This window comes from Molothrus ater, chromosome 2 (genome assembly GCF_012460135.2).
Source record: "Molothrus ater isolate BHLD 08-10-18 breed brown headed cowbird chromosome 2, BPBGC_Mater_1.1, whole genome shotgun sequence".
Classification (NCBI taxonomy): domain Eukaryota; kingdom Metazoa; phylum Chordata; class Aves; order Passeriformes; family Icteridae; genus Molothrus; species Molothrus ater.
In genome coordinates, this window is record NC_050479.2 from 95,860,974 (window position 1) to 95,888,926 (window position 27,953).

The 27,953-nt window shown below is 39.1% G+C and overlaps 1 protein-coding gene across 1 annotated transcript in view; it reads left to right on the plus strand.

The window, feature by feature from the left end:
* The window catches only part of DCBLD2 (discoidin, CUB and LCCL domain containing 2), a 78,514-nt gene extending 62,845 nt beyond the window's left edge, over positions 1–15,669 (plus strand). The window contains exon 15 of the mRNA XM_036383660.2: positions 13,542–15,669. Coding sequence (XP_036239553.1) covers positions 13,542–13,681 — 140 coding nt within the window. The 3' untranslated portion in view covers positions 13,682–15,669. The remainder of the gene's footprint in view (positions 1–13,541) is intronic.
* Positions 15,670–27,953: the final 12,284 nt, after the last annotated feature.

Here is a 27,953-nt window from a genome sequence, read left to right on the forward strand (position 1 = left end):
ACCCCAGTGTTGGAGGTGCAGATAAGAAGTTATGTCATGCAGCTTAAGGGCGGCAGCAACCTTCTATCCTGGCATATTTGATTTGGAAGCACTGACTCAATTTGTACAATCATGGAGTCAGTATCCATCTTTGGAAGGCAGTCTTCCTCCTGAAAGAATCCATTTGGCATGTGTTTTCACTTCCTTGAGGCAGTCTTCTTGAAATTCTGCCAGCACACTTCTTTTGGACAAGGTAAACAGCCGCGCTGGGTCTTGGTGTGCAGCGTATCTAGTACCCTGCACAGGTAATGACCAATATCAGTTTTCTGGCACCTTTATATAGGGTTAGTCCCTGGAAGTTTTGGATTTTGGAGGAGAGGATGCCATTTCTTTTGAGATCGGCTTCTAGTTCTTCTCTTTGGCAAAGAAAGCAAGTTTGGATGGGCACTTTGGGTGGTCTCAGTGAATTGAAAGGCTTTTCCCAATAGGCAATTCTCTGGGTTCGAGTTGTTGAACTGTCAGTGGGAATGCAGAGGCCAAGCCTCTGCAGGACAAGTTTTTGTCCCTTGTAGCTTTAGTGTGTGAGCGGTCCCTGGTGCCATTCCATTTAGATCCTGACTCTATGAGATTGAAGGCTTATGATGGTACCTAGAGCTGAGAAGGAAAGGGGCAATAGCAGGGTGTGTGTTTGTAGTTTGATGGGTGCAATTGAAATTGTAGGCAGCAATGAGTTTTCTCCACTGGCAGTTTTGCGAGCTCTGTTTTTGGCAGGTGTTTTCAAGCTTGTTACCAGACTCTATGAGAGTGAAAAAGTTTGTTGGGGCAGAAGAGCTGGTGTTGGCCTTTGAGGGTGATGCAAAGAAGAGTATCCACTTGGAAGGGGAAGATTGGTTAAATCTTTTTGTCCTGACACAGTTGATTTGAGAGCAGGGACATTGCTGACTTGGCTGTGTCCAGGGGGTGGTTTCGAGCTGGGCTCAGTGTGTGTCCTTGTTTTGTGAGTTGACAATGCCATGGTGGGGTTATTTTGATGAACGTTGACAGTGCCCAGGAAAAAGACAAGTGCTTTTCTAGCCCAGCCCCATTCGTGTGGGAGCAGGGTGGGGGCAAGAGCTCTTGGGCTCTGACAGAATGCGATCCTGCATGTAGCAGAGAAGGAAGAGGAATCATTTAATTGTTGGCTGTGCAATTTAGAAGCTTCAAAATAAAAGGCAATTGCAGCACGGCCTCTTCCTTTTAGAATGTTTTCTGGGACATCAGCTGTTCAACATGTAACTCGCACCCACTGAACTGCATCCAGCTCCCTGGAGATATGCACTTTCCCTTAAGATCTATGTACCATATCGCACTCTAATGCTTGAAGATCCCAAACTGCTTCAAAATGTCCAGCAGCTACTCTCCAAGAAAACATTCTACAACAAAAAGGCAGTGCTGGCCATAACAGTCCCTTTGCAGTCTGTCAACTAAACAAAACACACTAGTGATTCACACATTCCTTCTCAACGATATATATATATAGCATCAGCATGTTCTCTCAAAGTGGCAGACTATCATCGCAGCCAAGCGTTTTCAGCCAGGACAGAAGTCATTTGCCAACCTACCCTCTTTCCTGTGTCAACTGACATTCGCAGCGCAAATATTTTCACCTTCTTTCATTGTCACCTTGTCCAAGCAGCTAGAGGTCATGCAGGTGGAAGTGTCAAGACAGACGATGTTCTCAAAGTACCTCCTTTTCTTAACTTTTAGCTTTTACACTGCACACAATGCTCTGTATCTTCTTTCCCACATAGACCTGCCGTCACTTTTTCACTCTCACGTCTTTGTTGCAAACCTCCAGCAGCTGTTTGCATAGAAAAAGGCTCTAGAAATAAAAGCGAGCCTTGGGCTGCACCTTCCGCCTGCCCCATGTAAGCCACATCAAACTCACCAGTGCACTCTGTCCTTCCCTGCATCTACCATTGTGTTCTCTGGATTTCAGAACCGAAAGGTAGGCACAGTTTTTTCCACAGAGGAGTTGGAAGAGGCATAGGTAGCAGCACAAGTAGCTCTTGCTGAACTTTATTATTTACGACTGCCACTGTGAGTTTGGTTGGTAGGCCAGTAACAGCCACGCTCCTTTTACAGCCGGTATGCTGCAGCCACCAGCCCGGTGCCCTGTGGCTTCATTCCTCGACTCTTGTAACCAGTCCTGCTTTTACTCTCCTGGAGGGTAATAGGCATCTATTTCTCATACAGATCATTGTGGCAGCAGAGAAGGGCTCTAGTGCACTGCTTCTGCCACAAGACACTCAGGCCAGGCACTTACGTTCTCAGCACTATGTAGCCCCATATTCTGCGTCTCGTCATCTGAATCATACTGGAAAGCATTTCACAGAGAGAAAATGTGCCAGAACAATGAGCTTGGCTGGAGTGTACCCCTGAAACTGGTGGAAATTTGTATTTGTAACCACATTCAAGGGGCAGTTCTCTTTCCTATACAACCTGCAAACCACTGTCAGATTGCAGTGCTCTCTGCCCACTCCTTCTTAACTTGAAGTACCGGTGCACACATTGCAGCCTTGCAAGGACAGAAGATCCGGAGGGATGTCACAGTGCATTCGTGCAGCACAGACGCTGAAAAGTGGCAAAGCTGAATGCCTTCACTGAGCTTCAGTTCTGTGCAGATCACAGAATGAAGCGGCAGAGGACCAGGATGTTGTGCGCAGTGTACCTCATTGCAGAAGTCGAGAAAGAGCTCGTTCACAGTCAGTTGAGAATACACCTGTAGCCATAGAACTTTGTAATCCAATGGACAGTCACCAGAGAGTGTTTTGCTTTTCTAAGCTGTCACCTTTACTTCTTTCTACTGCAATGTGGATACTTTTGCCCAATAAGGCCTGATTACATGTACACATATGTGTCTATTATAATAGCTAAACTCTCAGCTTATTCTATTACAATCACATGACTACATTACTATACTATAAACCCCTTCATTATCTTATCTAATACAGTTTCTTACTTAAAGCAGAGTCTTACAACTATAGAAACATAAGTTGATGATTTCTCTGTTCAGTGTCTGTGTATCTTGCTTTCACATCAATCTAGGCTTCTTCTAAGGCTGTAAATTAAACCCTCTTGAGTCTGTGAAGATTTCTATCTTTCCGATTCCCACACCTCTTCCAGTTCTCTCAGGAAATTCGAACTTGAGTGTTTTTCAGTGTCTTCGGAAGTGGGCTTTTTCTGGCTAAATCATGCAAACACTGCCTGTCTAAGGAAAAATCGAATGTCCCAGCTATGGAACATGTAGACAGAAGTTTGTGTGTCATCAATGAGATGTCTGTGCTCACACACACATGCAGTGAGAGCAGAGCAGTGTTATGGTGAGGGGTGTCACTTGGAGGGTGGATACACACTCCAGAGGTCCTTGTGACATACAGCCTGTTTTATTGTTCAGAGTTTACTTTTATAGGGAGTTCAAAACTCCTGGGTCTAGACAGCTCATTTGGTCTGATCCTCACACAGCCCAACTCCTGATTAATGAGATACCTACAGCCCGGGCTGGAAGGTGATAGGTGCAGGTCCCTGTCTATAACCCAGGGACTCCAACGGCCTGGAATGCAGTCTGGAACCACTGGTGCAGAGCAATGTAACAGCAACCTCCAACCAAAACCAAGAAGAAAAGGTATTCCTCAGTCAAATGTTTGGACAGTAAGGTGGAGATACATAAAGAAAGGAAAATCTCCTGCAGAACAGTTGTGACTATGCAAAGAGTGGCCTCTTATTAGAATATAGGGGCAATTCTTTCCTGTTTTGGAATAACTTTGCCTTTCCCACATATTTATAGCTCCTTGGAGAGAAGGAAAAGGTATTGACAAGGCACATTTCAATAGCACAGCAACTTCTTGCTTTATGTATTAATCTTTTCACAAATGAAACAAGTGTAGAATGGTTGAAGAGGGAAGACTTTGCATGGGTAGGGTGCTGTCTAGAAGCTGATACTGCAATGGGTTTGTTACTGGCATGAGAAGCATCTGTGTGATCAGAGACCTAATAGCAAACTTGTTGTCAATGATGGGTAACTTCAGCTGGATTAAAACCACAGGAGTGTAGATGTCTGAGTGAGGAAAGCAACCATTATTTTTATAGTTGAGGTTATTATTAGACAAAGGGTAAACGTAAATGAAAAGTAGACATTTGCTTCACTTTACTGTGTATCTACATACAAGTCAGTCCTATAGAAGAGAGAAATTAACTTCTGGGAACATTGCATGATTTGAATGCAGAGTCACACTCATCTTTTGTTTCTTTGTTGTGTGCTTGGCATGGAACACACTGCTTTGAAGAGGGAAGTGCCTAACAGACATTCCACTTTACAAAAACATATGCTTCCCTATTCTTCTGAGACCTCAGAACAGAGTCCTTATTTGCATGGTAGTTTCCTCCATTAGAAGGGAAACTCATCTAGTCAGGCTTCATCACCCCCTGCATCTTTTGGGGTAGTTCTTGGAAGAAAATAGATAGCAACTTTTCCACTCCACATGATTAATTTTTCCTTCTCTTCCTAATGTACTTCAGGGAACAAGCTATCAATTCCCTACTGTTTCTATGAAAAGGCATGAAGCGAATAATTAAATTCCCATAGATCTTGTTGACAGAAAGAAATTGAAAGAAGGAGGAGGGAGGAGGAGGCACAAGCTGCCTTTGAGGCAGCAGACACAAGGACAGTTGGCCTCGTGAGCAAACAAGAAAACCAAAAGAAACTTCACAACAATCTCATCAACAACTTAGTGGACAAATATGCAAACCCATTTGTTCATTTATTATGTGTATAATATATGTTCTTCATTCTGACAGAATTTTCAGGTAGCAAGCTAGTGTATGGCACCTGGAACCAATGGCATATTGGAAATGGCCAACATGCAGAACACGCTCCATCCTGAACGCTACCAGAGCAGAATCACAGAATCATAGAATGGCCGGGGTTGAAAAAGACCATAAAGGCCATCTAGTTCCAACCCTCTGACATGGGCAGGTGGAGCGGCGTGGCCGGTAGAGTACGCCCAGGCTAGTTGACCAGCCCATCTCCAACCAATGGGGTGCTTCCCCAACTCGAAGCCGGGTACTACGCCTAAGGCAATAATCTGCCTTGTGGACATTGGCTGCTGAACTCCAACCCGCAGGAAAGGAAGAGGCGTCTCTCAGTCTCTTAGTATTATTGGGTTTATTAGGCCCCAGAGGAACTGAACTTCCCCAAGGAGTCCCGAGGCAGAGAGCTGGGAGCCCCAAAGAGAGCTGAGAGCCCCGAGGTGAGGGAAACCTCGGTTTATAAAGAAGGTGGGAGGGGAGGGGGGGGTAACAAATCAGGAGAGAGAAGGGAAGGATACATTAAGGATAGAAATGATGATAAAACTAATCATACAGAATTAAGGGAGGGGCCCCGATCCCTGAGCAAATCACCCGAAACCCTGGCCAGAAGTTTCTGGAAAAGGAGGCAGGGGTGCAGAGTGACAGGCAGGCAATCGGGGGTGGAGAACTAAAGGATACATGTTGTAACTATAGGAACTGGGGAGGGGTTTGGGGATTGACACTTAACTGAAACAAGGCAGGACTCTTTAACATGGCAAAAGAAAAAGGGGAACAGAACAAACCCAAAATGAACCACAACAGGCAGGGACACCTTTTACTTGCCCAGCTTGCTCAGAGCCCCATCCAACTTGGCCTTGAACACCAGGTTGGGGTGTTCATAACTTCCTTGGGCAAGCTGTGCCAGTGCCTCACCACTCTCACAGGGAAGAATTTCTTCCTAGTATCTAATTTCAACCTGCCCTCTTTCACTTTGAAGCCATTGCCTATTGTCCTGTCTCCATAGTTCCTAATGGAGAGTCCCGCTCCTACTTCCCTTCAGATACCGGAAGATGTTGTGAGGTCTCCATGCAACCTTCTCTTCAACAGGCTAAACAGCCCTAATTCTCTCAGCCTGTGGGAGGTGCTCTAGTCCTGAATACTGAACCACACCATTGAATGATGATTTTTTTAATCCTTTGAAGGCATTTTGGTTTTCAGCCTTAAATTTGGCTGAAGTTTTGATTTGTGGGTATTGCAAGTGAGCAACAGAAATCACTGCCCTAGCTTGCCTTTTCTACAGCTCCTTTCTGTGGAAGACCTGGTGCAAACATCGCAGATGGTGAGATAGTGGGCACACCATAAATCTGAAAGAGCTTTGCACGGTAAACAGAGAGGAGGATTAAATATTGAAATGCAGATGATAGAAGCTGCCCGATGGACTGTGCTGGTGGAAATCAAATACTAGTCTAGTATTTTGAATCCAGAAGATTCCTCCCAATGTGGCCAGAGATCATTGTTTGGCTTTGAATCTGAGCACGTGGACAGTAGTATATGGTCCACAGGTTGAAAACAGTGTCAATACTTCTCCTTTTTTTCATTAATGTCTCAGAGACTGAAAAGGCAGCTACAAAATGGTAAATGCATCCCTACAGATTCAAAAATTGTTGTTATTAATTTGCATCTCCACCATAACAACAGATTGTTAGAACTAAAATACAGATGGGAATTTTATAGTTTCTCAGAAATTAAGCAGGAATTGGCCAATGGGCCTTAACAGTAGCTACAAGTATTTCAGGGCGAGTCATCTCAAAAGTATTTTAACCTTACAGTACTTTTCTGTGTTATGCTTTAATCTTAAGGAAGCATTAAAAAAAAAAAGGAAAAAAGAAAAATGAAAACAAAAATATTACGTTGTTGGGGATGGAAAGAGATGGGGAGACTGACTCTGTGATCAGAATCCGATTTTATTGTGGGATACAAACGCTTATATACTATTTCAGGGAGACTAGTAATGTGTACTACAATTATTAGGTTAAAATCACATACACAAAATTATGCATGTAACAACATCTCTTGCTTGCAGAGTTTAATGGGATTTTCTTTTTCTGTTAAACCGGTTTGATTTAATCTTCTTGCAATCTAGGTCTAATTTTCAAAGTTCCATTTGCTTTTGCCAAGGCATCCTGTTACCAAATCTCTTATGTTAACCAGGTCCAAAGTCCATAATTTGTCTTGTGTCCCCCAACATTCCAACATCTCCCCCTTTCCTTTTGACCAAAAATACTCTTTTAATGGCCTTAATAATTAATCTCTGCACACATTGAAAGGTATTGTGTGATTAATACAATTATTATCAAAATTAACAAATACATACCTATCCTAAAAAGGATCTTAGTTAAAACTCCAGCCACTAAAAGGCTCAGTCTTGATCTTTATAAACTAAAAACATTTCTGATAGCAGCTGCATAAAGGGTGCCAGAAGTGTAATTGTACCAAAATTTTGATTCTTATACACAGGGTGATAGGGAGAAACATTTTTAGACTGATTCTTTTTTCATGTATTTAAAATTAGCACAAAAATCTAATTTCATGGAGTTATTATAAATTAGAATTCTTTGGGTTCCACCAATTGTGTTTCTCATTATGAATATGAAGGTACTATCAAAGCAAAACAATATGTAACATAACAACAAACTTACACTAAATAAAAATAAATCAGATAATAGATACAATTAGTAGTACATGAAAAATAAAATGGTCATTTACAACAATGCCTTATCAATTTCTTTAATATTGTACTATTACTTAGAGTCTGTAGTAACTGGCAAGCTTTATTTTTTAATGTGAGGGCTTGGAAAATCATTCCCAGGTAAGAGTTCCAACTTCATCTTAAAAGGAGGTTTAGCTGTTATAGGTCTAAATTCGGTAAGTCAAAATTATTTGAAAATTATTTTGGTGCAGAAAATTTTCTCTACTAGTTAAGGCCAAGACTTGGCCAAGGTCCAGGCTTTTAACTGGAAGAGTCTTTTTAATATATTTTAGAAACCTCTTAGTAATAGTATTTAGAAAAATAATGTATGTCTTATAAATAGTTATACAACAATAAGTGAAGGTTTGTAAAGTAGCTGGCTTTCTCATTTATCATTAGTTAGTCAATGGTACCATAGACAAATAGCAAATGAATAAAGTAATGCTTTTTATAAAAAGTTAGTGAATTCACATCATAAAATTAACAGCATAATCAGTGTTATTTAATATATCAGTAGAAATTGTCTTAAGAAATTGAGGTTATATTTTCTCAGACATATATGACATTAAAGCAAAAAAGTAAAAGAAAGCATTAAATAACTCATAACTAATTACAGTCATAATATGGAGACTCATTCTTCAGTACTACTTATAAAAAATAAAATAGCAAAAACTGTTCTTATTTCTGTAGCAAAATAGCATTATCTTGTAATTTAAATGAGCAAATTTTGACAAAAATTCATTCAGACTTTATGTCATTCACTTGTATAGCAAAGGAATTAAAACTCAAATGGGGATACTTCAACAAAACTTAAAATCAACTTCACTAAAACTTATCTTAATAAAGTATCTCTAAAAGAATTTAAAGTTCACCTTACTGAAGAATTTAAAGTTAACCTTACTGAGACTAAACAAAAATTAATCTTAACAAGAATTAACTTATTTAAGCTCTATTATATCAAAAAGGTTACTGAAAATTTGTCAAAAAACAGTTAAACATCAGAGTAAACAACATGCAAGTAAACAACTGTACTGAAATTTTTACAATAAAATGACTTTGTTAGAACTATGGAGTAAAAAGCAAGCACTTAACAAAGCTGACAGTGGAATTAAGTCTCAAAAAATCAGTACAGATAAAGTTCAATGTTTTTCTGGAATGTGAACTAAAGAATCTTGAATTTATGACTTATTTAATTCCTCTCAGTGAATGATGTCGTTTTGCTATGTTACTAATATGTAAAAAGACACCACTTCTACACCAACACCTTTGAATTTTTCTAGTAAAAATCCTATTAAAAATCACTAATCAAAAGTTAGAGGGTGAATCTCAACACTGGCTGGTGCCAGGAAGGCAGGGCTGCACCCCCTGCAGCAACTTCAAAGATTGCTTGTAGGATAGTGTCGGGTTCAGCTGTCTGTCTCTGCCCGGACACGGGTAGGGTGGTTCTTGGGTGGCATGCGTTTCAAAGGACGAGTCTGGACTCTTCAGCTTTTCGATCTTCAGATTGTTTATTGTTTCTTATCTACAAAATTTTCTGTCTGCCCAACAGAGGTCTGATCTGCAAGGCAGCCAAGGGCACTCGTGACCACCCACGGGGCGGTCATGTCTTTTTATACTAAAATCTACGTACATGATATTTACCTTTATTTTCCAATACTTTTCACCCATGTTGGCAAGTGCACCTTCATCATAAAGCAATCCCCAAGTGCCAACATCACCACAGGAGATGGAAGACAAGAAGAAGAAAGAAGAAGGACGAGACACACCCTGATCCCTCCATCTTGTCTCCATAACCCCCCTGTACCAAAAACCTTAAAGTTTATATTTCACCCTATAAATGTGTCCCTTTTACACCTTTCACTCTAAAGTGATTCTCATGTCCTCAAACTGCTGTCACTTCTGTGGATGGATCAAAATCAAGCCACCAAACACTCTTGGCAACATTCCAGGATTTCCGAGACCCCCCCAAGGGTTCTCCTGGCAGCTCTGGACATGGGGAGCGATGTGCTGAGTTCCCAGAGGATAGATTAAAGTTTGGCTTAATAAGAGTAATGGGATATAAGCATTGAAGGCTAAAACAAAAATATATTTAGTTATATAGTACTAAATAGCTGTACCAAAAAATTCACAACAAAATACATTGTTTAAAAAAAAGACAAGTAACTGGACATTTGACCAGGGCTAGGTGTCCTTCAGGGTGTTAGATCTGTATGAACTGTGGCTTTTGATAGCTGGGCTGCTCCTTTCCATGCTTGAAAGTGCCTGGGGCACTTCAGCCAGGGACCATTGAGGGCGTGTTGAGTGTCCCAAATGACTCCTGTACAAAATCTGAATGCATAAAAATTCCCCACTGTGTTAACACATCCCTCCCTCACAAAACCAGGGGGACAGACATCACAAAAAGTTTAACTGTGGTGATCTGCCCACCAGGCCCTCTTATTTACACCAAGTGTGGGCTTTGCAGGTTTTCACTCCTTCCACCCATGCCGGAGAATCCCTGAGTCGTTAATGGCCATTCATTGGGCTATTGGCTCCTTGAGATAACAGTCACATCGAGTCCTGTATCAGTCTTGTTAGGAGTGTCTCTGCCTTTCAGAGTCACTTTGCATTGGCATGTTGGATGCTCAGATGTAATACCTTGTGTCCATAAAATCTGTGGGACCCCTGTGGAACCAAAAATTCTCGTCCCTCCGTTCAATTATTGGGGATGAAGATAGGGGTGCTGCCAGGGAAAATATGTGTTGGGCTGTATGGCTCCCTGCCAGGGCTACACGGGGTGGCTGGGGAGTCCAAGCCATGATCTTTATTTCCTGAAGGGAATTGGAATCTATAGCACCTGGGAGAACAAACAAACAAAGTATGCATACGCTGTCTAGGTGGTCCGAAAACTCCTGTGGGAATCAAATGAACAGATGAATCAAGCAATGTTACTGTGTTGGAGGTTGCCAGGTCCATTCCTGTCCTGGGGTGGCTGGTCAGTTAATAGTCCAGCCAGGGCTGCCTGTGGTCCGGCGAAGGCTGCTTTGGGAGACTGCTTCTGCTTCTGCTCCAGTTTCCCAATATCGGACGCCCTTCAAAATCATACTTGGACCAACATTGATTACAGCAGTGAGGGGGAATACCGGGAGTTTTGGATCTGGCCTCCCCCTTTTCAAAGCAGTCCTTTTTCAAATGCCAAGATTTCTCACAAGTTTGGGGGTCCCCTTCCTTATGAGCATTTTTCTTTAGTTGCATCCATTTTTCACGAGGGTCAGGGAGGAACAGATCAGTCTCATAATCTATTGGCCCTGGATCGAAGGGCTCCCCCTCCCTGCTAGAGCTGCAGTCAGTGATATAAACTGCTAATGATTGTGAGAAAGGATGCCTCCCCCTCCTTTGTCTGGGCAGGGTTGATGGCTGCGGCCACTCTTCAGTATCAGACGTGCTAGTTTCAAGCGTGCAGGGAGAGTCAGAGTGAGGAGAGACAGAGCGGGGTAGGGGGCTGGCTTTTTCAACGTCCTAAAAAGTATTCTCCAGGACGGAAGTAAAAGTGACTTAAGGTCTTCCTTTAGGATGGGGGAGTCATGCTTGCCAGCAAGCATGGTTTCATAGATGCGTCTCTCTTTGGGCATTTCCTTTCCCATTCCTTTAGTTCCCCTGGCTCACCTGTCAGCCGCAGACAGGGATTGTGGGCCCAAACGCAGTTCTCTCACCATCACGATCAATTCCAGGGGCTCGCCGACTGCCGCCAGTCAGACCGGTTCATTTCCTCACACAGAGGCTCTAATTGTTGGCGATGGAGAGAGATGGGGAGACTGACTCTGTGATCAGAATCCGATTTTATTGTGGGATACAAACGCTTATATACTATTTCAGGGAGACTAGTAATGTGTACTACAATTATTAGGTTAAAATCACATACACAAAATTATGCATATAACAATATCTCTTGCTTGCAGAGTTTAATGGGATTTTCTTTTTCTGTTAAACCGGTTTGATTTAATCTTCTTGCAATCTAGGTCTAATTTTCAAAGTTCCATTTGCTTTTGCCAAGGCATCTTATTACCAAATCTCTTACGTTAACCAGGTCCAAAGTCCATAATTTGTCTTGTGTCTCCCAACATTCCAACATTATATGACTAAGATAATAAGCAAAATCAGTAACATATATAGAAACAGAAACCATGGGTTTTAACTTTCAGCCTTGTCTTCTCAACACACTCTCGAAAATGGAATTGTTTCCCTATCTCCCTTGAAACCTTTTGGAGCAAAAAACATTCTAAGGTCCTGATAGGTGTTTTGTTCAAAAATCACTCATTCTAGTTTTCTGTCCATAAGTGGAGTAACGTGCCTGTGTTGGTAGCTGGCCAAAGGAGGTAGAAAGAGTAATCATCATCCACAACACTGGGGCTAAAGAAATTTCCACAGAAAATTACCTGCCCTATTACTTGTTCATGGTTTGGGTGGAAAGTTCAGAATCTGTTTCTATTTTTCCCATCCCTAGAATGTTATATTTCACAGAATTAGAGCCCCTCAAACATCAGTCCTGCCAGAAACAGCCCGTCATGTGCTGTCATAGGGGTGTCCACCGACATCAGCTGTCATGCTGATGTCCACTGACTCTTACCAAGTCTAGTGCTTGTCACTGTTGCAGATCAAGAATTTCTGAATAGTTTTGATTAATGCCTTTGAGTGGTTCAAAACCAGAAAAGAATAACTAGACATTTTCATGATCAAATCCCCAATGGAATAAAAATAAGAGTATAATAAATGTATTAATTGTCATAAGAAGGAAGATGAAGGGTCCAAAAGATTACTTGCATACTTACTGTTCTAAATCACTTGTTATCTGGCAAATTGCAAAAAATTCCAGGCTTTCACCAAAATGCAAATCAGATTAAAATGTGAAGCCTTACACTTCACTGGATATAAAACTTCATCATCCATTTTTAAATGTTAGAGATTGTATGTATTTCCTATTAATATCCTGAGGTTTAGAGCTGTAATTCAGAGAAGAAAGAATGCTATTTTGAATTCATTCTATTCAATCATCTTGTCTGGACTCTCTCCTCTTGGTTTTTAGTTCTGACACTCTGTAGGAAAGGCAGAGAGTTCTAGATTAATTATTTTCAACATTTTCCCCTCTAATTCTTCTTTTAAGGCAAACCTTTAAAAATCCACACTTTCTTACCCTATCACTTCTAAAATTCTATTGAGAAGCAAAAAAAACCCATCAAACAACTAAATCTGTATAATTCCTACTTGTATAAAAAAAGCAGTCCATTAACTGCTTTCTAAATATATTCTTTATCTTGGAGTGATATGGCAACCTTTTCTTGCTTTTATAGATTAGAACCAAAGCTATAAGGAAACACAGGTTTACTGTAGCAGATTCTGAGATACAGAAGTCCAGCAATGAGTTCAGATGTCAAAGGAAGTGTCTGTACAACAGGATTCAGCACAATGCTGATACATATTAGCTATTTTTCAAGAAACGCAGCCAAACTGCTGCGTTTTTAGTTTAGTTTTTAGAATAGAAGTTCTTTAGACTTCTATTCTATCATAGGTGCCTGCTTCCAGAACCTGACCTAAATTGTTGGAAACCAGCTGCAATATTACTGTAAACAATGTTGTGAATGTAGGACATTGTAATTCTTCTCTTCCATAGAAAACCACAAGTGGAGTTGTGCCACTTGTCTTCAAAATTCTGTATTTCCTTGCAAACTGGTAAAATAATGATAAATAAAGTGTTCTGTTCATACAGTTTAAATGTTATAATGTTCAAAATGAAAAAGAGAAAAATCCATTCAGATATGGTCTGCAATAATACAGCAGAGAGAAGATGAACCAGTCTACAAAATAAAGTGAAGCAGAATTTGGGAATTTGGAACACCTTATGATGTAATATTTAAAGAAAAAAAAAAATATATATATAACATACCCAAACTCAATCAGTGATGCACAGAGAAAAAGAACTAATTACTACTATTATTTCTTTCTTTCTCAGACAAGAAGTTCAATTATTCTCTTGAATGCATGGAAGATTGTTGGAAAAGACGGCAGCCTTCTTCTTTACAACATGTTCCTCAGAGCTCCAGGAGCCAAATCATTGGAGCTATGAGGATATTTCTCTCTGTAAATCTCTGAGAGCATAGCCAATATTATATTCCTTTAGAGATGCTCACCTGCCTGGGCAAGTGGTGGATAGTCTACAGCCCCAGTACCTCAGCCAGACACTCTGCCTTATTTAGCATGGCTACTGCAGCAAGGACACCATCTATACTGGCTTTCTAACCAAAATTGTGCAAGGCACAACAAAGAATATACCCAAAACACTGAGCACAGCTTATGGCCTTCAAAACAAAAATCTCAGGATGGCAATACTGGATCTTCTGATCCAAACCATTTCTTTAGAGATGAAAAAAGCTTCTGTGTATTGTACAAAAAATACTTATGTAAATCAGAATTGCATGACCCAATATTTCTATTTAACTGGAACTATTTTGATCAATATTATTGATCCATTTCAGTGCATTTGGTAAAAAATGTAAAGTATCGTTTAAAAGAAATTATTGGTTGCATACTATGTATTAGTTAAGGTGTTGGTTTTGCACAGCTTGGTTTTTGGTGGGGAGGGAAGAAGCCAGCCACAGAAGTGAATCTTTTGTGAAAAGCTCCTAGAAGCTTCCTCCATGCCTGGCAAAGTGAATCCCTGCTTGGTACTAAGAACAGACATGCTGCTAAGCCAATTAGAGAAGCTGGTAGCACCTCGGTGATATATTTAAGAAGGAAATCAAAACTGCAGCCAGTTAACTTTTAAGTTGGCAAATTTTTAGATTGGCACCCCAGTGTCAGTCAGTGCGAGTGGCCGCAAATGGAAGCCGTTTTCCATGGGAAAAAGAAGTAATTTCATCAGGGTCTGGCTATCAGCTCAGAGTTGGTGTTTGGGGCTGTAAGGGAATGCTTGGGCCTATTTGCTGTCAGCTTTAGTTTTGGAGAAATCCAGCTGTGGTGGTTTGACAGGAACTATGTTTTCTGGGATGCTGTGGTCAGGCCAATTGGTGCTCAGATTTTAATGTTGGCACCTAATGTGGCCATTGGGATATTGGATACGCCTCTGAGAACATGGGGTTAAAAGCAGGGCTCTCCCCTGGAGGCTCTCTTGGGTTCTGGTCAGTGAAAGGTTCAGACCTCCCCTGCCCGGCTGCGGGCTGGGCGGGGGAGGGGAAGCCATGAGGCCGGGTGAGGTAGGCCAGGGCCCTGGACAGAAGGGAGGTGAAGGCCCCTGCAGGATGGAAGGGTGGAGGAGCACTGAGAGACATCGGGCAGCCACCCCCCACCCCCCCAGGAGAGACAGAGAGAGAGAGCCTGTGCCTGTGCTTGTGCCACCTTGAAATTTTATAGTGGCTGGCCGAGAAGAAGGGGGCGGTGCGAGAAGGTGCCCGGCAGGGCAGCCGTGGGAGTTCTGGACAGACAGAGCCTCAGATTTTTAACCCTTTTCTTGGATGATGGAAACCTTACAAATGCTAATCCTCCTGGAGTTGAATGAGAAGAAAGATATAGACGAGATAAGAGGAAATGGGCCATGAGAGAAATAGAGAAGAACTCAGGTGGAAGAGATGATGGAGTAGCTTATGCTAGACTCTTTTTGTGTAGCCATGGACAGACCCATGTTTCCTTGTGATCCAGGGACTGTATTCTAGGGGGAGGCAATGTCTCAGGACCAAGAAGGTTCGGTGTAGGTACCCCTTGGGCCCAGGGGGTGAAAAAAATATGGGGGGGGGCAGATGTCCCAAAGTTGAGACTGTGCCTATTTGGAGTGGGACAAAGCATCTTTAAAAGTCGACCCTAGAAGCAGCTCTGGTCTGTGTTCAGTGGTGAGAGTGCTGGACATGAAGAGAAGAGGTCACCATTGGCACAAGAAGGACTCCTTCTCCTCTTGATGAACTGAAGATTGAGTATTCTGAAGGGTGGTGCCGGACTGAGAGTTGATGATCTGGGGGATGTATTGTATTGGGAATTTGGTGGGGAGGAGGAGGAGATGTATTTGTGAAGTTTTCATTTTCCTTGTGTGTTTCTATTTTTTTTTCCCCCCTTTCCCTTGTAGTTTAGTTAATAAATTTTTTTTCTCCTAAGTGAGAGCCTGCTTTGCTTATTCCTGGTCACATCTCACAGCAGAAACCAGAGAGAGGGTATTCTCATGGGGGCACTGGCATTGTGCCAGTGTCAAACCATGACACCAGCAAAGTTTGCAACTTTTTAGGTTGGCACCCTGCTGTTGGCCAGTGTGAGTGGTGGCAAATGGAAGCCATTTTCCATGGGAAAAAGAAATTATTTCCTCAGGGTCTGGGTATCAGCTCAGAGGTGGCATTTGGTACTGTCAGGGAAGGGAGGGTCCCAATTGCTGGCATCTTAAGTTTTGGAGAAATTCAGTGAAGGTTGGAAATTTTTAGATAGGCACCCAGCTGTTGGCCAGTACAAGTGGCCACAAACGGAGGCCATTTTCCATGGGAAAAAGAAGTCATTTCCCCAGGGTGAGGCTATCAGCTCAGAGGTGACGTTTGGGGCTCTAAGGGAATGCTTAGTCCTAGTTGCTGTCAGCTTTAGTTTTGGAGAAATCCAGCAGAGTTCGCAACTTTTTAGGTTGGCACCCTGCTGTTGGCCAGTGCAAGTGGCCACAAACTGAGACTATTTTCCATGGGAAAAAGTCATTTCCCCAGGGTCTGCGTATCAGCTCAGAGGTGGCATTTGTCATCTGAATCATACCAGAAGGGTTTTCAGCTACGTCTCATACTGAGAAAATGTGCCAGTATACCAAGATTGCCTGGAGCGTACCCCTGAAATTGATGAAACTTGTACTTGGTCCACATTGATTTATATCTATTTGCCTGTTTTTGAAAAAACACAGATCTCTGAAAACAGTAGCATCAATTACTACATCACACTTGAAATAATAACACACAGTTGTCTGTAAAATTGTTTGGCCTTTTTTAAAATTCTATACATTATATAAGTAATGTGGTCACGGCTAAAGGCTAAAAAGATTTTCCATTTCTATTCTATACTTTATTTTTATTTAGAATGAATTAAAAATATGTTATTCAATGCTGCACACACAAAATAAAACATATATTAAGGATCAAAATCACATTACTCTAAATTCAAAGTTAACAGATTTTAAATTAAATTTTCTCTATACTATTCTCATGCCTCTAACAATACAACCAGAGATGATGTCACTCATATCTGCAATCACAGAATCATAGAATGCTTTGGGTTGGAAGGAACCTTTAAAGAATTTCTAGTTCCAAGCATCTGCCTTGGGCAGAGATACCTGACTTTAGATCTGGTTGCTCAAAGCCCCCTCTAACCTGACCTTGAAAATTTCCACAAATGGGGAGTCTACAACCTCTCTAGACAGCCTATTCCAATGTGTCACCATCCTTACTCTAAAAAAGCTCTTCTTTTCAGACAATCTAAACCTTTATTCTCTCAGTCTAAAACTATTGCTTCTTGTCCTACCACTACAAACCCATGGTAAAAAGTCTTTCTCCATCTTTCCTATAGGCTGCATTCACATATATGGAAAGGCCATAAGAAGGTCTTTTCCAGGCTGTAAAACCACCAACTCTCTCAATTTTTTCTCATAAGAGAGGTGTTCCGTTTTCTGATAATTTTCATGGCCCTCCTCTGGGCTCACTCCAACAAATTCTCTTCTTTCCTTTAACAAGGATGCCAGAGTTGGATGCAATACTCAAGGTGTGGTCTACTACAGCAGATTAGAAGGGGAAAATCACCTTCCACAACCTGCTGCCCACACTTGGTGCAGTTGTCTTTTAGGTCTTCAAGCGCATCATGGCAGTTCATGTCCAATTTTTCATCCAACAGTATCCCCAACTCTTTCTCTCTGTCTGGCTGCTTTTAATACCTTCATCACCCAGTCTGTACTGACACTTTGCCTTGCTGAACTTCTGTATATTTACATGAGCTTACTTCTCCAGCCTGTCAGTCTCTGGATGGCATCCCATCCCTCAGATATGTCAACTATGCTACTCAGCTTGGTGTCACCTGCAAGTCAGCTGAGGGTGCTCTCAATCCCCTTGTCTACATCATCAATAAATATATTAAATAGTATCAGTCACAGTGCAGACACCGGAGGGAGACCTCTTAATACTGGTTTCCACTTGTATATTGAATCATTTACTGCAACTCTTTGAACATCCATCCATCCATCCATCCATCCATCCATCCATCCATCCATCCATCCATCCATCCATCCATCCATCCATCCATCCATCCATCCATTTCTTTATACATCTGAAAGGTTCACTGAACAAATCCATACCTCTCCAATATAGAAGTAAGAACGTTGTTCAGGACCTTATCAAAGGTCTGGATAGATGACGTTTATAGTTTTGACACCAGCTCTGTCCACTGGTGCAGTTGCTCCATCATAGGAGACTCCTGGTTAGTGAGGCAAACACATTTAATTAACAGCTGAATAGAAATGGAATGAGAAGTGAAGGCACAGAAAAAATCAATCAGCACATACATTGTCACTGCAAATATGCACGCATGCATATTTAATTAACAAGAAGCATGCTTTCAGTCTTTGAAGGATATATTGTTGTACTCAGGTTGTACTGAGCCAGTTCCTGTTGAGTCACAGTGGCATGAGTATAAACAAGTCTCTACAAGAGTCACAACTGTGAGAAAAGATAATTATATCTGCACTGCAGATATTTCCTGCTGAAAATCAGATTTAAATAAAGCCTATTGGAAACGGGAAAAGTTCTCAGCAATTTCAGTAGGTTTTTTATTAAACACCATGTGAAGTTTGTTTACAATATAGTAACTAGATTTTGCATTTAAATAAAATGCTGATTTTATTTTTCTTAAATCAGCAAATTTTACTAGACTTCATATTCTGTTGTATTTATGTAATGAATATATACTAATATACAAATAGATGAACTCACCTCTGCCTAAACTGGAGCAGGAATAAAATTATTATTTCACTATTACTATATTCTAATGAAAAAAAAATCTTTAAAATCCTTTATTTTTTCAAAGGGGACAAAAAGCTAAGCTAGGTTTTGACATTCAGCATAGTACAGTCAAATAGGCAGAAGTTTGCATATCAAGGCCAGAAACACACTGCTGGCTCTAAACCTTTGCTACAATACAGACAGTAGCTGACCTGTGCATGTAAGGAAGATGATACTAAAACTAAAAGCATGAACTTACCCTGTATGGTTTTTTCCCCCCACTCTACTCTGCAAATTTATTATTAAAATCTTCCAGACTTTTTTTCAGCCCTTTTATGAGATTTTTAGGACTGAAAGACACACATAACTTGAAGATTTAGTTCTTTAGTAATTTCTCTGGCCCATGAGAGACAGCTAGGATGTACTATACAGACATTTCTTTCCAGAAAAAAAAAAAAGAAACAAAGCCAAAAAACTTAAAATTATGATTCCTGCTCGACACTAGGCATTGGGAATTTGGAAAACTGCATCTTTGAATTTGATCCTATTTTTCTGGCAAAAGTCTTGAACTGCATTTTGTTACTTGACTCTATCTCAGACTATATGAATGATGTGGTGTTCTTGTTACTGAAGAAAAGTTACAAATGTCCTACCCTTGTTGCATTATAAATGGTGGCACAGTATCTTTGTGCTGTTCAGAATAAAAGGAATGAAAGGAATGGAGAGCCATAAATCAAAGGATTGCAGCTGGTAGGCAGTCAGCATTAAACTGTTAAGAAATGTTAGAACTATTTAAGTCACCATTTCTAAGATTTTCTTTCCACATCCAGAATATACCTGTGAAATACAGTCTTTCCTTGAGTGTGGGAGAAGAGGAACAGAAACCCACAGGAAACGTTAGAGTTTCACTTTGTAGCTTCGAATATTGTATTGAGTTAACAAACACCATCCTATTTATTTCTATTTAATTAATTTTATAAATACCTGTTTTATGAATTTCAAATATGGGATTATTTCCTATTAACTGTATGAGTCATAGGTGATGGATTTGTAAGAAATAGTTGTTTATTATGTACATATAAGGTTTTTTCCCAGAACAAATCAGATTCTGATACTAGGTGTTTGTTTACCATAAGGGAAGTAGTAAGAGCAAAAAAAAGGCAGCTGGAATGAATCTCTGTTTTTTCAGAAACCTTACCCTTCAGTTGAATGACTGTTACCCTGAAGCAGGACAAAAGATTTCAACTGGTTTTACTTTTATGGAGAGATAAAACCTAAACCTAAAAATTTTTGCCAAATGTTTTGGGAAACTGCAGTGCAGTATTTGCATTCACAGAAATTACTATTCAATTAAATAGATGTCAGTTCAATACTTTTCCATATCTTGAGAGGTTGGACCTCCAACCATCTACTTTTCTTTAACAAAAAGGAGAAAAATAACTTCTTGTATTTGTTCTGTACTCTTGTATTTGTTCTGTGAGAGAGTGGCCTATGTTCTGAACAGAAATTGTATAGATAGTGTGGTTTGGACTAAAATGAGGCTATAAATATAATAAAAAATGTAATTTCGCAGGGACAAGAATGTTCAACCAAATGGCATAGACAAAACCATTGAAACAGCATGGCAACTAAGTCAGATGCACTTTAAGCTGAAAAGTAGAAACTTCATTTTCTCCTTCACTATGTTTGAAATTAAGTAACAGTTGATACCATATGGTATTATTTCATGACTCATACAGAACATTCTAAATATCAAGAAGGGATGCATCTGATTTCAATAAAAATTTCAAAAGAAACAAGGTTTGGGTCCAGTGTAGATACTGGTCTGTACCTGGCAGTACAGTTTGCCCTACAGATGGAAGGAAATGTTTGACCCTCTGAAATTCAAGGAAATTTATTTCAGTGCAATCTAAGAACTTCAGGAAGTAAGATAACTCTATAGACAAACACATTGATTCATGGTTAAAGATAGAGCAGTTCTAAAGAAATCAATTTTGATGCATTTACATGGTATTTTCTGCAAGGGACACTTCTTTGATCTCAGGCTTAGGTCGCAAAGCCTTATTGTGTACTCTTGCTTAAACTTTCTCATCACCACACAGGGTTTGTTCTTCTGTACTGCCTAGGAGGATGTGCTGTCCAAGCCTAGACGCTTCCTGGGAAAGAGCTGGCATACAGAAAGCAGTGTTGTAGATGGTGCTGGCAATTCAGCATGAATAATGGCAAACCTTCTTCCTGTCCTGGTGCTACTTATACACACAGAACTAGCCTCAGCGTCTTGCAGATGTTTATTAATGTCACTGGTTGTCAGCATTATCCTTTACTTAAATATAAGGTACACTTTCAAGACTTTTGTTTTGAAAGTTAAGGTGCATGGCAAAAATGTTCATTGTATATGAAATTGAATCCTCTTAGTTTATAGTCTATACCTGGAGAAAATAGATTGTGTAAAATTAAAATATACACTTGGGAGCAAAGACTCCTGGACTCTCTGTTCCAGGCAGTTATTACCTATTTAGCAATGTCACAGACATATTTTATAAAAAATCCTTTCATTAGGATCTTTTCTCCTGAGAAGCTGAGAGGCCTCAGAAACAAAATGTAAACAATAATTATCTGCTGCTGTGGAATGCAACAGGTGCATCTTTGATTGGTCTCATGTGGTTGTTTTTAATTAATGGCCAATCACAGTACAGCTGTCTTGGACTCTCTGGTCAGTCACAAGATTTTATCATTCTTTTCTATTTCTTTCAAGCCTTCTGATGAAATCCTTTCTTCTATTCTTTTAATATAGTTTTAATATATCATTTTCTCTTAATATAATATACATCATAAAATAATAAATCAGCCTTCTGAAACATGGAGTCAAGATTATCATCTCTTCCCTTGTTGGGGTTGCCTGAAAATTCAACATAGCAAGTCACCTATGCGCTATCACCTATCACTATGAGCTATTTATGCTTCATAAATCCCATCTACAAAAAAGGAATATTCTAGTCATTAACTCTAGAAAAATACTAATAAGCTGCAGTTTAAAAAAACCCAAACAATAGGGGAAAGTGGGGCAGGGAGGGGGAGGAAGGTAAGATAATAGTGGTTTTTATGTTTATTTAAATATCAGTGAACTTTATATTTGAAAAAATCACAAGTTTTTATTTTTAGAAAAAGAAAATATAAAGATATGTGTGGATGAAGAGTCAAAGTATTCTATCAAAAAAGGAAGATTCTATTACTATCCAATAGATAACCTGAAAGGACACAGGTGATAATATTCCATCTAACTGAAAATCATAAATGCATTTTAAGATTAATGGAAAGTATTAATATTTAGCAATACATACTCCCATTCTATACTCACTAAAGATGAATGAGCATTCAAAGAATGAGCAAAATCTGCAATTAGAAATCATTTGTCATTTGGATGGTGTCATTGATCAACATCAGCTTTCAGCAGTATATTTGATTTCTATTAAAATTATTTATTTTCCATTCTTAGTAAGTTTTCACAGAAAGATCCTTCAGCTCCCATTCATGTGCACACCCTGTGATCATAGACCAGACAAGGGTTGTCCATTTCTGAGGTCCTTTCTTGACAAAATTCACATGAGCATGCTTAATAATGGTGAGAAAAGAGAGTATGCTTGTGTCCTAAAAAAATGCTGTCTAAAAGTGCAGCCCAATACTTGTATAGCCAGCAGAGAATTCCTAGTTTGTTAATCTGATATGCTAGTTTGTCTCCTTTGATTCTTCTAGGGAGCCTGGTTTGATCATATTTCCAGATATGCCTGGCGTCTAAAGGGAGATTGAAGGTTTCCACATTAGGAAACACTGCAGCTACAACAAATAGACGGATGTTAATGTCACTAATGCTTTTCCACTCTCTTTGGAAAAATAAAGTTTCATAAGTAATAATAATACTAATAATGGGAAAAAATTCCATCCAGTCCTCAAGGAACGGATTTGGAATTTTCATGCAGATTTTTCATCTTCACATGATTTATTAAGTGATGGAAAATTATGCCTTGCCTCACTGCATTATCACAAAGCATATTTACCATGGTATAGTTTGAATGACAAATTTAACATTTCTTTCTCTGTTATTAAGATTTAAAAAACCACAAAACCTAAACCAAAATAAAAATAAAGAGATAAAATAAATGATGTAAAACAAGCAAAGTAGTGTAATTAGATGTACTGTTTAAGGAGACGGTATATTCATGGAAGTAATGAAATTATGTTGCTTGAAGAGAATATAAATATTTTCCCATTAACCTGCTATTTCTTTAGCTGTTGTTAACATTCAAAAGGATTTGGCCAAAGAAACATAGGAGCTGTTTTGAGATCTTCAGTGTCAAGGAGGAGTCTTCACAGCTGTACACCAGTAGGGGATGCCAAAAGAAAGTGTAAAAGTCATCTTGTCCCATGAGCATATACCTCAAGGTATTTCATACTTTGGTCTTTGAATTCTGAAGTCGGAAGGCTGAAAAAAAAGAGTATTAGTAGAAAAAAAATCACAGAATAATCCCTGCAATGTAGTGATAACTAATCAAGATACAGTAAAACTTTGTAACTGAAGAAGCAGACCACTTTATTGGTACACAAGTAGTGCTCTGAAAAATTTGAAGATAATAGGACTATTATACATAATAAATAGTAGGGTTGTAAAGAATCAGCCAATATGTATCACCACAGGAAAAATAGCCTTTTATTTTTTTCTTTAAGGGAGTATCTAGGTTTGTATTTATGGGTTTAGGCCATCACAAGTATATGTTAATTCATTGACATTTCTTTCTGAGTTTGGCAATTGGTTTATAGGTTGCCCTATGATCTATGATTTATCATTTATAGCATATCACTTTTAATACATTTTTCTAATTTAAGTTCTATTTATATATTGTGTGTTAATTAAAACAATTATTTTTATTAAATGACATATTGGGTTGAAATGTCATTTTGCTTTATTAATTCCTATTGACTTGTTTGTTGTTTTTAACATACCTTTTTTGCATCATTAGCATTCTGTGGTGCAGTTGCATTAAACTAACAGAGCTAGGCAGGCATTCAACCAAAATACTTCAGTTATATGATGCTCAAAATTGTGAAATGTAACTGCTCAGTTCCAGCAGTAGAATTTACAATGCAGATGATTAAGTTCACATAAACTGTGATTTCCATAAACCTCTATGAATACTCCAGTTCTCCCCATAGAAAACTGAAAATAAGAAAGGGATAGACTCAAGTGGGTTGCCTAAACTGAACTGTCATGGTCTGGGAATCCCAAGACATGAAAGATGTGAACCCATTGGAACAAATCCAGAGGAGGCCACAAGGGTGATCAGAGGTCTGGAACACCTCTCCTATGAAGGTAGGTTGAGACAGTTGGGTCTGTTCAGCCTGAGGAGAACTTACAGCACTCTTCAAGTATCTAAAGGGGTCTACAAGAAATCTAGAAAGGAACTTTTTCCAAATGCATGTAGTAGCAGACCAATGGGGAACATCTAGCAAATCACAGATCCATCTACTTTCTATTGATCTTGTAAGAATAATCATCCCAGCTAGCATTTACACCTCTAAAAGTTATGGGAGTTTGAGAGACGATGCAGCCCCAAAGAAAAGACAGCTTTGGAAAAGAATGTAAATGAAGAAAATGAACTGGTATCCATATGTGTATATATTGCAATGCTATGTTCACTATGGCTCAATTCGTTCAGCAGAGAGCTGTTTTTAGTGCCGACTGACAGTTTTTATGGCTTGTAACTTAGGTTTCAGTGTGGTGCTAGTCAGGTCTTGGTGTCATAAATACTTTGCAGAGTGACATATCTGACTTTGACAGAATAGGGTACTGTCATCTTGACACTTCATCCGCCTCACATATATGTGTCCGGACACTACTTTAAATTTAGCAGGGAAATCTGAAAATTACCTAATTAAATTAGGAAGTTAAAACAGATGAAACTAATGTGGTTATACAAAGGATACCAAAAATACGTTTATGTTTTCTGTAATACGGTATATTTTCGGAAATTTCAAAAAATATCCTGTAACTAGCAATGATATTCTCTTCCACAGTTCAACAGGTTACATTAAGTTATTATTTCCATTGTTCAAATTCTATTTCTTGAAGGAACGTGTTGATTACTTTGTATCTACAAGGTTATTCTTTTCTAATCATCTATTGCACAAATGGTAGTCGATTGTGCAGCATTGCAGAATCAGTTCAGTGCATCAAAAATCTGTGCGTAATGGGGAGACAAGCCTCCAATCTTTAGGACTTCTGCTAGCTTTTATCATGTTTAATTTGCTTCATAATTCATATTATTTTCTTTCTGATTTCTTAGAAGTTGATAAAGAATATACAGACAAGTAATAAAAGTGCAGAACCATCCTTCTATACAAATTAGCTGCTGAAAAAGTTATATTTTCTCTTAGTGTTCCATGTTGAAAACCATCCATGTATTTATGTTGTAATTCTTATCTATTTGAAAATTTGTTATCTTCTGCATAGTTTTCATTAACCATTCTGTTACAGTAGTGAAAATGACAGATAAATGCAATTTTGTACAACTTTGAATTTACCTCGCGAGCTGAGAGAAAACTTGCTCCTATACTTCAATCTGAGTTTCTTCTATATTCAAACTTTGTTTCTCTACCATCAAGAGTTTCCTTTGCTGCTGCTCAAAGCCCCATCCAACCTGACCTTGAATACTTTCAGGGATGGGATGTCCACAACTTCTCTGGGCAACCTGTTCCAGTGTTTCAGCACCCCCACAGTAAGAAATGTCTTCCTTTTATCTAATATGTGTCAGAAATAATAAATCTAGGCATATAAACTTTGAGGAAAGGTTTGAAATTCTTTTCATTTGAAACACATTTTATATGAATACTAACTTGCAGATGACTAAAATATGTTGATGGGCATTTGAGCTTGACACTTTTTGAAAAAGTGCATGGAATTTAAAATTAAAACCAGTAATATTAAAAACTTCTTGCCATTTTCTTTTTCCTCTGGTATTCAAAATTGCATATGTCAGATATATGTGCTTCATACAAATCTCCCAGACACTCTCAGAAAAAAGTTTTTATTTCAGACTACATTGCAGTTTACATAGAACACTAGTATTAGTGAAGGTTTTTCTGGGCATAGGGGGAACTCCTTCTCATTGGATTTGTGTGCAGAATGCATTTTATCCAAACTGGAAAATTGATCCCAGCTGTGTTCTATTCATCATTCTTACTGCATCAGGCCTGAAGATTCTGTGAAAAGTATCCTGTGGACCTGGAACATAGCTCATGTGAAGCAGATGAGAGGTGATGGAGAAGTTGAGGGGGAGAATAAAGAGCATATGGCCCAGTACAGATACCAGAAAGTACTTTTTCATGTGATCCACAGCTTGAACAATTGTTTAGCACCATTTAAAGGCTGTGTTTGACAAACAGGGCTGAAGCAGGTCTTCAAAATATCTGGTAGATCAAAATCCATTGAAGCAAATTCCCCTGGCCAGTCACCTTGCTGCTGATAATTCACCCTCCATACCAGCTGATCAGGCCTAACAAAGCTGCTGCAAAAGTATTGTGAAAAAGGTAGGCACATTTTCACAGATGCAGGGGAAAATCCCCTTGGATGATGATTCCAAGGGATAACTTGATGTAGCAAGTTATGTACCCTTATCTACTGTGCAATATCTAAGCTGGTGAATTCACCATCTGTCAGCATCACTTTAGAAAATAAATGTTTGATCCACATAAAAATATTTCATATGTCCTGTCTACCTGCTTCATTTCAGCCAATGAATAGGCTATGTTCCATCAGCAAAGTGTTTATGGTCATATGTTTCTTTAAACTGTGATAATTCATTATTTTTTTCCAAATCAGACACTGTCTACTCATAAGATTCAGATGTCCATGATAAGGGTGTAATTAAGTTTCATGTTCACTGAGTCAAAAAATATCCTTCTTGTTATCTTTTTATTAAATTTCTGACATGTAACATCAGTCTGAGAGCTGAAAAAACCCTCTTAATTTGCTGTTTGCCAAGTATCATCTATGCAATACAAATTCTACTTGATAAATCACACCCATACATTGCCATATATACTAATAGTAATGCCTTTACAACTTTTTCTTCATCATTAGGTATTTTGGTGAAGTGAATGATTAGAACATAAACAAGGGCATTTGTTCAAGATGTTCCAGAAAGAGCTTCGGTCTTTTCTCTTCTTTGCTGCCTATGTTAACACTGAGCTGCAAAAAAAGAAAGATTGCTAGGAAGAGTGTTACTTTTAGTCTAAATTTCTAAATGATGTTTGGAATACCCTGTTAAATGACAAGATGCTATTTTAAATACAGCATCTTAAGGGGAAAAGTCAGCTTTAAAGAGGTTTTGAGACAGTTGCTTCTGGGAAAAAAAAAAATTGGAGCCATCTAAGGTCTTTAGCCACACCATTTTGAAGATTGATTCAAAACACAGTTCCTTCATATAGGAAGAACAGAAGACCATAAACGCAACCCATTTCAAAATGGAGTTCTATATGTTTCTGGTTGGGATTACTGGACATCATTTCTTGTAAAGTCGAGGGACTGCAGTTAGCTCTCCAATAATTTCCTTCCCTGAAATTCATCTGCATTTGCTCATTTGTCTAGAGTCCCCATTTATTAGTGATGGTATACTCCATCTATGCATAAGAGTATTCAACTAGAGTGTGTGTCTCATACTTTCTAGTTAAAATTGTCTGGAATGGAATGGATAGTTACAGTTGCTTTTATACAATAGTCTTATCTTACCTTGACAAGTTTTCTTTAGACAATGTTTAAGCAGCACTAGCAAATAGGAAGTACAGCTCGCAGCAGGGAAAGACACCCTTCTTCTTTCTCAAGTTTCCTGTAGTTAAATATACGCCAAAAGGCTTTTTCTAGTACTACTACTGTCTTGTAGGAATACTTGATCTATAATCCTACCTTTGATAAAATTACTAATGGGCTACTTCTCCACAAGGCAGAACATTTTTCTTTTAATAATATGTTTTTTGTAAATTGGAAATATGAACTTGTGCACCAGTCATGTGGATTGTACTCCTACTTCTTAATAAGAAGTTTCACAACCTTCTTTAGAAAATATTCACTCTGTGTAACTTCAAAATAAGAATTCTGGGCATCTTCAGTCTACTGATGTAATTTTTTTTTCTACCATGCTGTTATTGTTTTCTATTAAACTCATTTTTACCAATAGAAATATTTTTCCCTTACACCTATGGAAAATACCTATGATTACTCAATAGTGCAGATCAGTACCTTGTTTAGAATTATTTCAACATGGTCCCAAACATATCTGACAGCTAAACAGCAGAGGTTAGCAACAGTGAATGGGAATAACTTCTGAACCATTTCAGTAGATTTCCCAGGAAGGGCTTGTTTTCTGCCACTGCAAATTTTC